Here is a 14707-nt window from a genome sequence, read left to right as displayed (position 1 = left end):
TAAAAAAAATACTGACCCCAACATTTGAACTGTAGTGTACATTTCAGGTCTTTATTTATTTATTTTATTTTATTTTATTTTATTTATTGTTTTTAGTGAACCCGACTTGTTTGTCTCCTTGCATAAGCTTAGCTTGCATCCTCAGCCTTCATAATGAGTCCATTGAGAAGGTCTGCGCTGTGCATGCTGAGACACAAACCCTACCGGCTGAGCTTAGAATTTCAATTGAGCTCTTTGTGCTTTTAACACTGTGGTTTGTATTCGTGGACACGGAAGCAAATCCCATGAACCGTGGTCTTTTTTAAGAGTGTCCTGTGATGCTGTTAACAGTGTGTGGTTCTCTCAGGCTCTCTTTTGCCCTCTCTCTCCCTCCCACTCCCTCTGCTGCATCCACACTGATGATGTCATCAGCGACTCACGGCTGATCAGCATCCTTGGCTCCACCACCATAGAGCCATTTTGTGTTAGGCTGAAGAAACACTGTCTCTCAGCGCATCCCCACATCCATTAACCCCTCCCTCGGCTTCTTGACGCACCACTGCGTACCAGGCCCTGCAAAACCAAACTCCCTCAGTCTGATGGTCTTGCCAGGGGGGGCTCCACCTGCATTGATGGTGCTGAGCTAGGGAGAGGCTGAGAGCCTATAGGAAAAAATAAAACAACTGTGTGAGGAAGAAGACGGCGGATGGAAGCAGACTTGATGGAATAACCCACTGCTGTCCGCATTCTCAACAGGATATTGCCATCAGGAATCAGGTATGTGAGATCTTGATTGTTGTTTGTGTGATTTATGTGCTTTAAAACCATTGTTTTTCACGTCTCTCGTGAGAATAAGGAGGGTGGTGCACTATGCCACTGTTGTCCTGTCCGGGAAGCCACACAGAGGCTGTTGAAATACAAAAGATTAAGAAGAAAATGGAAAAGATCTCGAAGGAGATGTTATTCTTTTTTTAAAAAGAAAAACTGTTCACACACACACACACACACACACACACAAAGATATGTAGAATTATTTAAATTTGATCTTGTACTATCATGCTATTTTATGATTTATATACTATAAATTATTATTAGTAGTATTGGATATCAATAGACATTTAATGTAAATTTGCTTTATTCGGTCTTATTTACATGCATTCGCAGTCTTGAGACTGGTTATGGTGCTGAAGGATGCTGTTTATGTTGGCAGGGTGAGGCCGTGTCATGAAATCTGGGCCTTTTTCACAATTCAGATGTTTTCAGTTTCAAAGGCTAGACAGATTAAACGTATAATTACTTAGGGAAAGGCGTAATCTATGAATATATATAGCTTTTTTTTTATTTTATTTTTTTAAATTAGATGCGTTACTGAGGGTGAATACAGTGCGCACTAATATTTAAGGATCAGGAAACGATTTACTTATTTAATATCAGAAATTCGAAATGAAGTCCTGTATATTTGCCTGTATTCTGCTCTGAACTAAAGATTCTGACAAAATATTGCCATAGTAACAGACGCGTCACACTTCTTTTACACCCCAAGTCTACCGCGACGCGATGCGCTGAAACGTTCTGATTTCGCGGTTATACAATGTAACTAGATGAAGAAGATGATATAAATGCGTAGATTTTGTTGATTACATTGGGAGCGTTCGTGCATGTCGCGTCCCTATTGTCGCGTCGCTAGCAGTGTATATTGGGTGTTGCTGCCGCATCTCAGCATCTACGCAGAGGCAGCTCTAGATATAAAGAGTTGGTATACATATTTATATATGATAACCTTTTGTTTTGTTTGGCGAGTTTGCTTAATAACCGTTGAAACGCGTTCATTGCGTTTGTTTTGCCGGCAGAGCTGAAGCTGACGCAAATGCGCGTCCATCACAGCTGATTCATGACTGTAGAGGCTGACGGTCAGGGCAGCCATTTTCAGGAGACTGTGAGGGCTGTATGTGATAAATAACATTTGCTCAATGCGCCGGTTTGTGTACAAACGTAACTATGATTTATTTATTTATTTATTTATTTGCTCGTAGGCTGGCACTTAGCCCAGTCTTTTTCTGGAGAGAGATAATGCTGTCCAAATTCATCCAGCTTGTTAGCCTACATTTTATTTCTGAGTGGTTATACCATATTAAGTTGCCAATAAAAATTAAGGGGAAAAATAATCAAATTGTAAATGAATAGGAGAATTTTCCATATTAATTGTTGCAATAAATAGCCTATATATGTTTCAGTCTATTTTCCATTGTATTTCTAAATCAGTAAATTTGTTGATTCTTCTTAGAAAAGAAGAAACTAGGACAGTTTTTTAAATCCATCATCATGTTTGAAACCATGATTTGCAGAATCAAATAATTTACATATAACTTGACCCAGTTCCATTTTTTTTTCTGACGGTCTTTTAAATGGATTACTCTATCCACAGTAGGACAGTTATTAGGTTATGGTGGATGTCATAGACTTTTGTGCAGAGCTGTTAAAATGAAATGTCACTGATTTTTAAGATGTTTCACAGCATGCAGGTCATTGTAACCATAACCATATGCAATTCCCATATTTATAAACAATCACAATCAATGTGTGGTTGAAACCCATATAATGAAACATTATTTACTACAAAGTATCTCAGGGGCCAGGAGAATGTAAATTTACTTATTAATTCATTAATGAAATAATATTGCTTTGTGGTACTTTGTGATATACATTTAGTAAGTATATTACAAACAAGAAAATCTGTAAATTGTGGCATAATCTGTGGTTGTGGCATTTTCAACAGTTTCTGATGTTGTGTCTGGTTTTGGATTGGTTATCAGAGCTCTTAATTTGGTATCATGAAGATCAGGGCCCGTATTCACAAAACATCTTAAGGCTAAAATTAGCTCCTAACTTGCCGATTTAGGAGGAAATCTTAAAAATAATGGGCCCTAATCAGCTCTAAATTTAGGACTCCTAAATTTTTGCGCTAAGAGTATTTCACAAAGCTTTTTAGCGCTAAAACTAGCTCCTAAATCTGTGAAACGTTAAGAGTAGTGAAGAGGACTCCTAAGTCACTAAGACCAACTCACAACTATCCAAAAATGGCTGCTGCCAGCAATCTGCCTCAGAATATAAACATTTTATAAACATTTGACGATAATGAGCTTTTAAAAAAGTATCGCCTTTAGGGTTTGGAGGTTATCCCAACTCCAAATTTTCCTTTGATTATATCATTTTCATTAACCAGTTGGGCAAGAAGTAACAGCTGTTCTTGCATCCAGTTTGGTTTTCTATTACGTTTGCATGTCTTACTATCAGTCATAATTATTCTACTCCGTTAATTAAAAAGCTGTTTATATACATAACTGCTATGAGAGGCATACATGCAAGAGGCTGACATTTAGCTGAACATATACTTGTTTAATTAGTGCACTTAGCTTGCATTTTAAAATCTTTATTTGAATGTGGCAATTAACATTTTATTTTTAAACCTTTATTTGAATATGGCAACATAATATTGCGCTCTACAATATTTATATGAATAAATCTCTGACAGAGACTATCAGCCAATCACTGTGTGCATAGTTAGTAAGCACACTGACATCATCCATAGCAACGAGGTCAACTCCGCCCCCTTACTCTTAGCTTAAGACTTCTCTCTATTCCTTAGTAAAAGTTTGTCTCAGCAGCTTTGTGAATAGGTTTTAAGAGAACTTTTTAGCTAAAAACTTTTACTGCCACTTAGAAGAACTCTTAATGGTAAGATAAAATGTTTTGTGAATACGGGCCCTGGTATCTACAATATGATGAGCATAAGTGTCCTGTCTACAGAAGCACATTACCGTCACCCTTTATTCATTTCAATATAAAAGTTTGTAATCTCATAGATATCAGTCAAGATATTTAGGAGTATTGCCACTGATACCAAAGGCTCTCTTTGCGAGCCTTAAATAGGCCTGAATTTTGCTGACTGACTGACTGACCTTGATGTTGGATTCTGAACAAGCAGTTTGTTTGTTCTTTTAATAAATCCGCACATATGAATCCTAAACCTGTTTGTAAGCCTGTTTTAGAGGTTATGAGTTCACACAGCAATATCTGGTGTACAGTAATCTACTGAATGTGATAGAAGTCCTGATGAGTCATGGTCTGAATCTCAGAGAGCTCCATTACCTAAATTAGATAATCAGTGGCGTAACTTAGCCAGTACAATCACCTGAACAGATTTATAGGGATTTTCTTTAATTATCTCTTGTGAAGTGAATTGCTAAGGTACTGAATCTAAAGTGTAGGCCTTAACACATTTCTAGCCTTGTTTTGCAGAAGAAGTGCTGATTGTTGATGAATCATCATACAGCCTTCTTCACTGTACACTCTTAAAAATAAAGGTGTCTCACGATGCCATAGAAGAACCTTTCTGTTTCACAAAAGGTTCTTTGTGGTGAAAGAAGGTTCTTCAGATTATAAAAAGGTAAGAAAGAGATGGTTCTTTATAGAACCTTTGACTGAATGATTCTTTTGGAACCAAAAATGGTTCTTCTATGTATCGCTGTGAAGAACCTTTTTAAGCACCTTTACTTTTAAGAGTGTACTCTTAATTCTATAGTGAAGTAAAAGTCACATATATTTTTTTGAGATTCCAACATATATAGTAACATGTCAATGTTTCTCTCTACAGGTGGCAGGTGGCCTCTGATTCCTGGCTGGGCTCCGTCCCATCAGATCCTGTGCAGTAGCAGAGCCCCAGCACTCAGACACCATGTCAGGTGCCTCGGTGAAAGTAGCCGTGAGGGTCCGGCCCTTCAATTCACGAGAGATGGGAAAAGACAGCAAGTGTATCATCCAGATGACAGGCAACACTACCAGTAAGTGCTCTTTCAAAATACATATTTTCACTTGCTGTCAATGGTTATTTGAATTTATCTGAGTAAGAGGTGATTGTCACTGTGCTGTAGGAATTATTTATGATTGTAATGAAATATTTATTCCCATGGTCTCTCATCAGCACCCCCATGAGAGAGAATATTAGTGCATCTCCAGGCTTACAGGTTTGAAAATGTCAAAGAGGTCATCCTTTAGTTTTCAGAAAAGGCTTTTTAATTGATTACATGTGCAGCCTGTCACCATCTGACTAATACATTTGTTGACTTCAGATTTACCGTATTGACCCGAATATAAGACAATGTTTTTTTCTTTGAAATATATCTGAAAAAACGCGGTCGTTTTATATTCGGGGTCTAGACTTTAACATGTCAATAATACACCCACAACAATAGGTGGCGCCAAAAATGCATAAAACGAGTGTGCCATGAAATATGTAATGTAATGTGTGCTGTAAAGAACGTGAGTGAAAACACTTACAGCGGCATGAGTCGTGACTGTCATGTTAGTCTGATGAGAACAAACTTCCTGTGTAAGTGATTTTAAAACATAAGACAGTACCCAGATTTGAAGACTACAATAAGATTTAACTTCTACTGATAATAAAATTTTGGTAGGCTACTATGAGGTGGATAGCCTAAATGTTATATAATTCAGATGGGCTACCTGTTATTTCAATGGTATATCAAAAAGTGTATATTTTTCAATGTCATTGTTGGTACATTTTACCAGTATTTACCATACTTTCAAAACAAAAATTAAAATAGGAAAAATATGCAATTTGAAAATAATTTAAGAAAAAATGTGTTTTACAGAGAGAGAGAGAGAAAAAAAAGATTTGGTTTTCAAAAAGCCTTTTTCCAAAAGGTACATCTGGAAAAAGGGGGGTCGTCTTATAATCAGGGTTGTCTTATATTCGGGACAATACGGTACTTTACATTGATTCTCAAAACAGGTCAAACTATAAAATGATGTGCAATGTTTTGTAATAATCTGTCAAAACAAAAATATGACGAGCCGAATCACATTTTTAAAGTTTCACTAAGAGATGGAGACTGGTTCATCTGACAATGTTGTGCAAGAAAAATAGCAATGTAATCTCATTGTCAGAACATTTTTTAATCAATATGTTTTAAATAATGGACAGTAAAAATATTTAGCACTGGTAAATTTTAATTTCATGTGCCATTAGCAAAAGTTTTGGACATGTTCAGAAACAAAGTCCATTTGATGCCAAGAATTCTGTGGCATTTCAAGCCCCCATTTCTAGAGCAGCTCCAAAAGCTGTAAACTGCCCCGTTGTTCTGCCTGCAGCGTGAGTGGGAAAACAGAGTCAGCTGATGCAGAGTGTGAGGTCAGACACACTGCACAGCTTTGTGCTGCTGAGAGGATGCAGGGAGGTTCATGACCTCATTCCCAGAACCCAAGGGATGGCATGATTTATGCTTCCTTAGACTCATCTGTCCTGAAATGTGCCTACATATGCATATAGTTCCTTATAGTATATTAACAGTGCAGAAAATGCTGTTTTGATGAATGTACTGAGATCTTTTTTGAACATGGCTTTTGTGAATAAATAAACCATTCATGTCTTCATTTAATTTATATAAATGGTATATAGTTTATAATTATAATTAAATAGAATTAATTTGTCGTTTAAACATTTTTAAAGGTTTTTTTTGTCTCTAATGCTCACCAAGACTGCATTTATTTGATGAAAAACACAGCAAAACAGTAATATTGTGAAATATTATGATAATTTAACTGAACTTTCTATTTTAGTATATTTTAAAATGTAATTTATACCTGTGGTGACAAATCTGAATTTTCAGCAGCCATTAGTCTTCAGTGTCACATGATCCTTGAGAAATCATTCTGATATGCTGATTTGATTTGTCGTTATTATCATCATCAATGCTGAAAACAGTTGTGCTGCTTTTTGTGGAATATTTTTGTGGATTATTCAATAAATTTCAAAAGAACAGTATTTATTATTAAAGGAAATCTTTTGTACTATTATAAATGCCTTTACTTTCGTCTTTAATTAATTCAGTATGGCCCTGGTGAATGAAAGTATTAATTTCTTTAAATAAACGTCTTACTAAACAGTTTTTGAATGGTATACAAGTTTTGAATGGTATAAATGCATGAGGTTTTTAGTGTCATCTTTTGCCATGAGAGGCTTCAGTTCTGAACATGATTGAAATGAAATAATGAGGCTGGAAATAGTGTATAGTTTGTTGTTTTCTACATTAGATTGTAGATTTACTCTTATAGACATATTCTTTTTGCTTTCTAGCAATTATAAACCCAAAACAGCCAAAGGAGAGCAAGAGTTTCAACTTTGACTATTCCTATTGGTCACATACAACGGTGAGTTTCTTGACATTAACTGGTGAATCTGCCTATTATGCAACTCACTGCTGCTATTTTTAATTCTTCTGTGATCATGATGGCTGTTGTTGAGATGTTTATGATGATTTACTTTTGTGCTTTGTGCGTTTCTGTCTTCAACAGCCAGAAGATGTGAACTATGCATGCCAAAAGCAGGTTTATAAAGACATAGGGGAGGAAATGCTTCTGCATGCTTTTGAGGGATACAACGTCTGTATCTTTGCCTATGGGCAAACTGGGGCCGGAAAGTCATATACCATGATGGGCAAGCAAGAGAAAGACCAAGAAGGCATCATCCCATTGGTAGTACACTATAATCTTTGATATTGTAGCAAATACTGTTGATGACTTGGATGCCACCAAGTTTGAGGTAACACATTTTTAACCCTGAATCTGTCTGTGACAGCTATGTGAGGACCTGTTTACCAAGATCAGTGGCAATAATGACAACAGCATGGCATACTCGGTTGAGGTAAGAGCAGCACCTGCATCATAAATTGCATTCTTACCGTAGAATCAGTATAGCAAATGAAAATGTTGTCTTTCAGGTCAGTTACATGGAAATCTACTGTGAGCGTGTGCGGGACCTTCTGAACCCAAAGAACAAAGGGAATCTGCGTGTGCGAGAGCATCCTCTGATGGGACCATACGTGGAGGACTTATCAAAACTGGCCGTTACTTCCTACAATGACATACAGGACCTGATGGACTCTGGAAACAAAGCAAGGTGAAACAAATATCTGAATATAGAAGAGGTTAGCCCCTGAATTACACTACCATTCAAAGGTTTGGAGTTGATTAATTTTTAAAAATGTTTTAGAAAATCTACCTATGCTGGTAGGTTAATAATATTGAGAAATATTATTACAATATAAAATAAGTATTTTAATATATTTTCAGCACTCAATAAATCTTTTGTAGCATTATAAACATTATAAACTGTCACGTTTAAAAAAACTGAATGCATCCTTGCTGAATAAAAAGTATGAATTTTTTTAAAACATTTTATTACTGACCTCAAACTTTTGAACAATAGTGTATCTCTGCACATAATTTTGAAGCAAAGGAAACTGCAGGACAATTGTATTTGTCTAAAATGAAGCAAAGATTTATATATTTATGTATGCAATTGAAATCAAATCATTCACCACTGCATCGCTTTCCTGTTATCAGGACTGTGGCGGCCACTAACATGAATGAGACCAGCAGCCGCTCCCATGCTGTGTTCAACATCATCTTCACACAGAAACGACATGATAGTGACACAGAAAACACATCTGAAAAGGTACCGCATTCCCTGCTGCAGCCTTTCCCACCAGACCTCCATGTTTGGCATTGTTTAGTATTTTTCTATAAAAAGTGACCGCCTCTTCAGAAATAGACTACAGTGTAAAAGTAGGTGAGACTCTCTGCAGCTCAAACTTCACTGATGGATGTTGGCAGTTTGACAGTTGCTGAAGTTGCTGGTATGTGCATTAGAGTGCTTTACCGTTCTTAGACACAGCATTTCCATTTGCAAACAGGTCAGCAAAATCAGCTTGGTAGACTTGGCAGGCAGTGAGAGGGCTGATTCTACTGGAGCCAAAGGCACTAGACTCAAGGTAGGTCACTTTGAGTTCAACAGAGTTACATGACAATTTGTCATTTCAGATGAGTGCATCATATAAATGTGCGTGTTTTGTACCTTTTATAGGAAGGAGCCAATATCAACAAATCTTTAACAACACTAGGCAAAGTTATCTCTGCTCTGGCTGAAATTGTAAGAATTATTTCAATTTAAATATGAATGTTCCTAAAAGAAAATGAAAAAATGGCAAACATTTAAAAAAATATATATTTTGTTGTTTTTAGGACTCTGCGCCAAACAAGGTGAGGATCAATTTAACTATTCTTTAATAATCAAGCATTTTTAGCTTTGACAATTGACATGGCTTCTCTTCTTCCTACAGAACAAGAAGAAGAAGAAAGTTGAGAGCTTTATTCCATACAGAGATTCAGTTCTAACATGGCTGCTGAGGGAAAACCTCGGTATGAGGCTTTATGCACCATGCACATACCTTCTTAACAATAAACATTTCTCTCCATCACATAAAACATTGCATATTACAATGTGGTCAGTTTAACTGTGGTATGGTGCCAAAACATTAAAAAGATTCCTGAAGGTCACAGTGTTTTTCATTTATCAGGAGGAAACTCGCGCACAGCTATGGTAGCAGCTCTGAGCCCTGCTGATATTAACTACGATGAGACGCTCAGCACGCTCAGGTAAGAACCACCACTGTACTTTAGAGTAATAACCTAGGGTCATGTAACACTAAAAATGGTATGTTGGTATGTTAAAGGGATAGTTTACCCAAAAATGAAAATTCTGTCATTAATTACTCACCCTCATGTCTGTCCAAACCAGACCTTCGTTCATCTTCAAAACACAAATTAAGATATTTTTGATGAAATCCGAGAGCTTTCTGACCCTGTATAGACAGCAACGGAACTGATATGTTCAAGGCCCAGAAAGGAAGTAAGGACATCGTTAAAATAGTCCATATGACATCAGTGGTTCAACTATAATTTTATGAAGCTACGAGAATACTTTTTGTGTGCAAACCCCCCCCCCCCCAAAAAAAATTATGATAATTTATTCAACAATTTCTTCTCGTCCATATCAGTCTCTGACACAGTTTCACGAGAGTGCCATGATTCATGTTGTTATTTTTGTTTTCTTTGCGCACAAAAAGTATTCTTGTAGCTTCATAAAATTATTGAACCACTGTCACATGGACTATTTCAACGATGTCCTTACTATCTTTCTGGGCTTTGAACATGTCAGTTCCGTTGCCGTCTATACAGGGTCAGAAAACTCATGGATTTCAACAAAAATATCTTAATTTGTGTTCCGAAGATGAAATGACATGAGGGTGAGTAATTAACGACAGAATTTAAATTTTTATGAAATAATAATTTGAAATGATAAGACTTTATCCATGCCATTAGCTTCAGCAGGTGATGTTCTGAATACTGAACTATTTGGGACGTTCTGATACTATTATGGATAATTAATAGCAATATCACTGTCATAGGTATGCTGACCGAGCCAAGCAGATCCGCTGCAACGCCGTCATCAACGAAGACCCCAACAACCGCCTGGTGCGTGAGCTGAAGGAAGAGGTGGCCCGTCTGAAGGATCTGCTCTATGCTCAGGGTCTTGGAGACATCATTGAGAGTGAGTCACCTGTGATGCACTTCAAACTGAGGAGCTACAATGTTTCACTCTACTTAAAATGACAGATTTCCTCTCAGATTCAAATGCTGTGAAGAGAGTTATCCTATGAGTAAAGCAAACATTTTCTGTACTTATATTATCAGAAGGCAGTGGGTCAGACAGCTCTAGGAATGTGTCTGAAGGACTTGTCTTCTCTCTCTGTTTTTCTCAGCATATCGGGCACAGGCTCCTGGAATATCTGCTCTCAAATGTGTGTATTTTGGCACCTTAAATGCTTCACAGCTTATGATAACTCAGGGGTCGGCAACTTTTGTTTTTGTTTTTTCTTTTACATGAAATGTATTTAAAAAAACAAAACAAATTACAGTATATTACAAATCTGTTCATAGCAGCTTTATATTGGTAATAAAACCTTATTGTTTTAAAAACAAAAATAAAAAGCAGTGCCAAAGTGTGTCACTCATGCAGCACTGAATAGGACTGTGTAACTCACAGGACAGGATTTATTTAGGTGACTCACTATTGCGTGGATCAGTTTTTGGTTGATCATGATTTTTCTTATATTTTTGCTTTGGTGGCGATCATTCATTAATCTTCTATTGTAATTGTTTACATCACATACCAACATTCACTCTCCAGAGCCTATTTTACTCATATTTGCTTGATGAGTGGTAATTTTGGAACATTTTAAAATAAACAGTTAAAGAATATTACAATCATATAACAACCATACGATAAATCCTCTGTCCTTTTTATGTGTGTGCCAATATTGACCCTTTCTAATGTTGCCGACCCCTGTGATGGCCAAAGCTGGAATCTCTGGACCACCAAAGTCTATGCTGTGCAGTTTCAACTAAACAGTTTAAATAAAACTAATTAGTCTGACAGGCAACACTATTATTAGACACTGCTTCTTTGATGGTCCAAAGGCGCTCTAGAGGTTTTGCCTCTATGTGAAGCACAGGCATGTGGTCATCCATGCGGTCTGTGTAGTCACAGATCAGAATTACATTGAGTGTTCAGTTCATCTCCATGCTCATTATCTCAAGCATGGTCCAATGAATTTGAGGCATGAGGGAAAAATCCATTAATAATAATAAAAAAAATTGATATTCTAATTTGCTTGAAAAATAAAAACACACAACAGCGTCCTCAAATTGATGCCGTCTGCCCTGCGCCCTGCAGCTTTATAACCTTTTTAATTAGCTTTTCAGCTTTGTTTGACTCTTTCTACTCTTCCTCCTTTCCCTTCTTTTCTGTTTCCATGGTTTTCCTTTTCTCTTACCAAAATTTTTCCTTTGACTCTCCAACCTGTCGTTCCCACATTTTGCCCAGACTTGTCCAATTCCAAGACTAATCTCAATAGCATCCAGGCTGTCAATCAAAGAGGTGATTTCTCCACAGTGACTAATGCCATGACAGGGATGAGCCCCTCGCCCTCTCTCTCCGCCCTGTCCAGCCGAGCTGGCTCCATCAGCAGCCTGCATGACCGGATCATGTTCAGCCCGGGAAGCGAGGAAGCCATTGAGAGGCTGAAGGTGAGAGAGAGGATGATGGGATGGATCGTTTGATAAATTAATAAGGACCTGTGCCTATCGTTTTAATGTCGACCTCTTTTCCAATTAGGAAACTGAGAAGATAATCGCAGAACTCAATGAAACTTGGGAGGAGAAGCTTCGTCGCACTGAGGCCATTAGAATGGAAAGGTTGGAGACCACTGAGAGGGCTTTTATCTTGAAATGTGTCTGAAATTTAAGTTGTGTACTTCATTTGTTAAATAAAACTTTTCTGTTTTCATTAGGGAGGCACTTTTGGCTGAAATGGGTGTGGCGATGAGGGAAGATGGAGGAACTGTTGGAGTCTTTTCACCAAAGAAGGTTCGAAGATCAAATATGTTTTCTAAAAGGAAGCTAGTGAAGTCATATGCTTCAATCAGCACTTCTTTATGATTTGACTGTTTCAGACACCTCACCTGGTCAACCTCAATGAAGATCCACTGATGTCCGAATGCTTGTTGTACTACATTAAAGATGGAATCACCAAGTAAGAATGTTGATTATTTACAACCAGTATTTTCAACCATGGTCCACAAAGACAATAGTTAGTTAACATGAGCTAACAATGAACAATACTTCTACAGCATTTATTAATGTTAATCTCAACATTTACTAAAACATTTAAGATCAAAATCTGAATCTGTTAAGGTAGTTATGCACTGTGAACTAACTTGAACTAACTTTATTAACTACTGTTGTAAAAATATATTACTCATTGTTAGTTTACTTAATAAATTAGCTAATGTTAACATATTATACTTTTTTGTAAAGTTATAAATTGTAAACATTTAAACAATTCAGCATTTCTGATTATATGAACAAAAACTTTTATAATATTAGCTAATTGTAATATTATAGATATAGATTATAGTCATAGAATTTGTTTTTATTTTATTTTTTTTACACTTTTCCTTTTTTATATCAAAAGTTTATATTTTTTGGTATTAAATGATCATCATAATGGAATTTTCAATACTTTGTTTTGTATTTTTTTAGTATCTCTATCTGTGTCCCTTCATTCTGACATATAGCCTCCATATATTCCTGCAGGGTCGGCCGCGAGGATGCCAGCAGTCGGCAGGACATTGTCCTGAGCGGCCACTTCATTAAAGACGAACACTGTATCTTCACAAGTACTACAAATGCGTCGGGAGAGGGTACGGTGATTCTGGAGCCCTGTGAGGAAGCAGAGACTTACGTTAATGGGAAGAGGGTGACAGAGCCCACTCTTCTCAGATCTGGTAACTCTTCAGTTTCCAGCTGAAAACAAGACCAGTTTGATGAAAACCAAACTGGTTTTTTTTTTGGTGCTGGTAAGATGTTTTGACCCTGTCTGTTATCTATCTTAGGTAACCGTATCATTATGGGCAAGAGCCACGTGTTCCGTTTCAATGACCCTGAGCAAGCACGGCAAGAGAGGGAGAGGACCCCGTGTGCAGACACACCTGTCGAGCCAGTGGACTGGGCCTTTGCCCAAAGAGAACTACTGGAAAAACAAGGCATTGATATGAAACAAGAGATGGAGCAGAGGTACAGTAGCACTTCTGTCACTAGCCCTCTTGTGGTCCTAAACCAGCAAAAATCAGATCTAGATATGTGGAGCTGGGGGAGGTGGAGGGTTTCAGAACTGCAGGACTATTTAGTATCTAGGTTTTGCGCCTTCATTCTGATGCTTACATCATTTACAGGTTACAGGAGCTGGAGGACCAGTACCGCAAGGAGAGAGAAGAAGCAAGCAACCTTCTGGAGCAGCAGAGACTGGTAAGCCATTTTAGATCAGTAAGAGCTTAATTAGTCTTTAAGTAGTAGAAACTCAAAGAAGCTTGCAGTGAAACCAAATTTCACACTGATTTTCTGTTTAGGACTATGAGAGTAAGCTGGAAGCTCTTCAGAGGCAGGTCAACTCCAGATATTACCCAGAAACCACAGAGGAAGAGGAGGAACCAGAAGAGGAAGGTGGGTAACACAGTTTAAACCACATAGGTACTGTATGATCTGATCCATATTTCAAACGCATAATCACATTATCACATGGCTTCATGTTCTTAAAACATGCAGTGTTTAGTTGTTTCTTAGACATCTAATTTTGGTCCTGCAGTGCCATGGACAAAGCGAGAGACAGAACTGGCCCTCTGGGCTTTCCGGAAATGGCGATTCTATCAGTTCACCTCTCTCAGAGACCTGCTCTGGGGAAATGCAATTTTCCTCAAGGAGGCTAATGCCATTAGCGTGGAGCTAAAGAAAAAGGTACACTAAAATAATTTAGGTCAGCCTAATGATTGGACATGCCTAATGAGTTGGATAAATTGTTTCCCTTTTTCTTTGCAGGTTCAGTTTCAGTTTGTGCTTCTAACGGACACACTGTACTCCCCACTGCCTCCTGACCTCCTGCCTCCCAGCATAGCCAAGGACAGGGAGAAAAGGCTGTTCCCTCGCACCATCGTAGCAGTAGAGGTTCAGGACCAGAAAAATGGTGCCACACACTACTGGACCCTGGACAAACTCAGGTACAGCGAGACTAAACTTACACAATATGCACATAATGCCCACAAAGTGAGTCTAGCCCTGAGGTTATGGATCAGGAATTCTAGCTCAGCTATTTTCAAAATGGTGGCGCTTTTGTGGTTATAAGCTACTTTTTATGACAAGTGGTGTAACATGAAAAAAATGCTGCTTTGATATTATGAATATCTGTCTCATA

At 37.6% G+C, this 14707-nt stretch overlaps 1 protein-coding gene across 16 annotated transcripts in view; it reads left to right on the top strand.

Annotated features, from left to right (window-relative positions):
* The first annotated feature begins 428 nt into the window (after positions 1 to 428).
* Positions 429 to 14707, top strand: part of kif1ab (kinesin family member 1Ab) — a 30049-nt gene continuing 15770 nt past the window's right edge. For 2 of the 16 annotated variants that reach the window (XM_058749396.1, XM_058749350.1), the window contains exons 1-24: positions 429 to 756; positions 4634 to 4820; positions 7136 to 7209; positions 7354 to 7533; positions 7637 to 7702; positions 7779 to 7957; positions 8404 to 8515; positions 8754 to 8831; positions 8924 to 8989; positions 9082 to 9099; positions 9180 to 9258; positions 9417 to 9495; positions 10308 to 10450; positions 10662 to 10700; positions 11786 to 11988; positions 12077 to 12156; positions 12252 to 12327; positions 12414 to 12493; positions 13057 to 13247; positions 13356 to 13536; positions 13695 to 13767; positions 13869 to 13962; positions 14105 to 14253; positions 14335 to 14513. In XM_058749396.1, coding sequence (XP_058605379.1) covers positions 4715 to 4820; positions 7136 to 7209; positions 7354 to 7533; positions 7637 to 7702; positions 7779 to 7957; positions 8404 to 8515; positions 8754 to 8831; positions 8924 to 8989; positions 9082 to 9099; positions 9180 to 9258; positions 9417 to 9495; positions 10308 to 10450; positions 10662 to 10700; positions 11786 to 11988; positions 12077 to 12156; positions 12252 to 12327; positions 12414 to 12493; positions 13057 to 13247; positions 13356 to 13536; positions 13695 to 13767; positions 13869 to 13962; positions 14105 to 14253; positions 14335 to 14513 — 2525 coding nt within the window. In that variant the 5' untranslated portion in view covers positions 429 to 756; positions 4634 to 4714. Of the gene's footprint in view, positions 757 to 1528; positions 1732 to 1807; positions 1972 to 4633; positions 4821 to 7135; positions 7210 to 7353; positions 7534 to 7636; positions 7703 to 7778; positions 7958 to 8403; positions 8516 to 8753; positions 8832 to 8923; positions 8990 to 9081; positions 9100 to 9179; positions 9259 to 9416; positions 9496 to 10307; positions 10451 to 10661; positions 10701 to 11785; positions 11989 to 12076; positions 12157 to 12251; positions 12328 to 12413; positions 12494 to 13056; positions 13248 to 13355; positions 13537 to 13694; positions 13768 to 13868; positions 13963 to 14104; positions 14254 to 14334; positions 14514 to 14707 lie in introns of those variants that run through there. The other 14 variants (XM_058749415.1, XM_058749388.1, XM_058749431.1 and 11 more) reach the window with 14 other exon arrangements.

This window comes from Onychostoma macrolepis, chromosome 02 (assembly GCF_012432095.1).
Source record: "Onychostoma macrolepis isolate SWU-2019 chromosome 02, ASM1243209v1, whole genome shotgun sequence".
NCBI classification, from domain to species: Eukaryota; Metazoa; Chordata; class Actinopteri; order Cypriniformes; family Cyprinidae; genus Onychostoma; species Onychostoma macrolepis.
The sequence above is the reverse complement of the archived record's forward strand: the minus strand, read 5'-3'. Positions and strand labels throughout refer to the sequence as shown.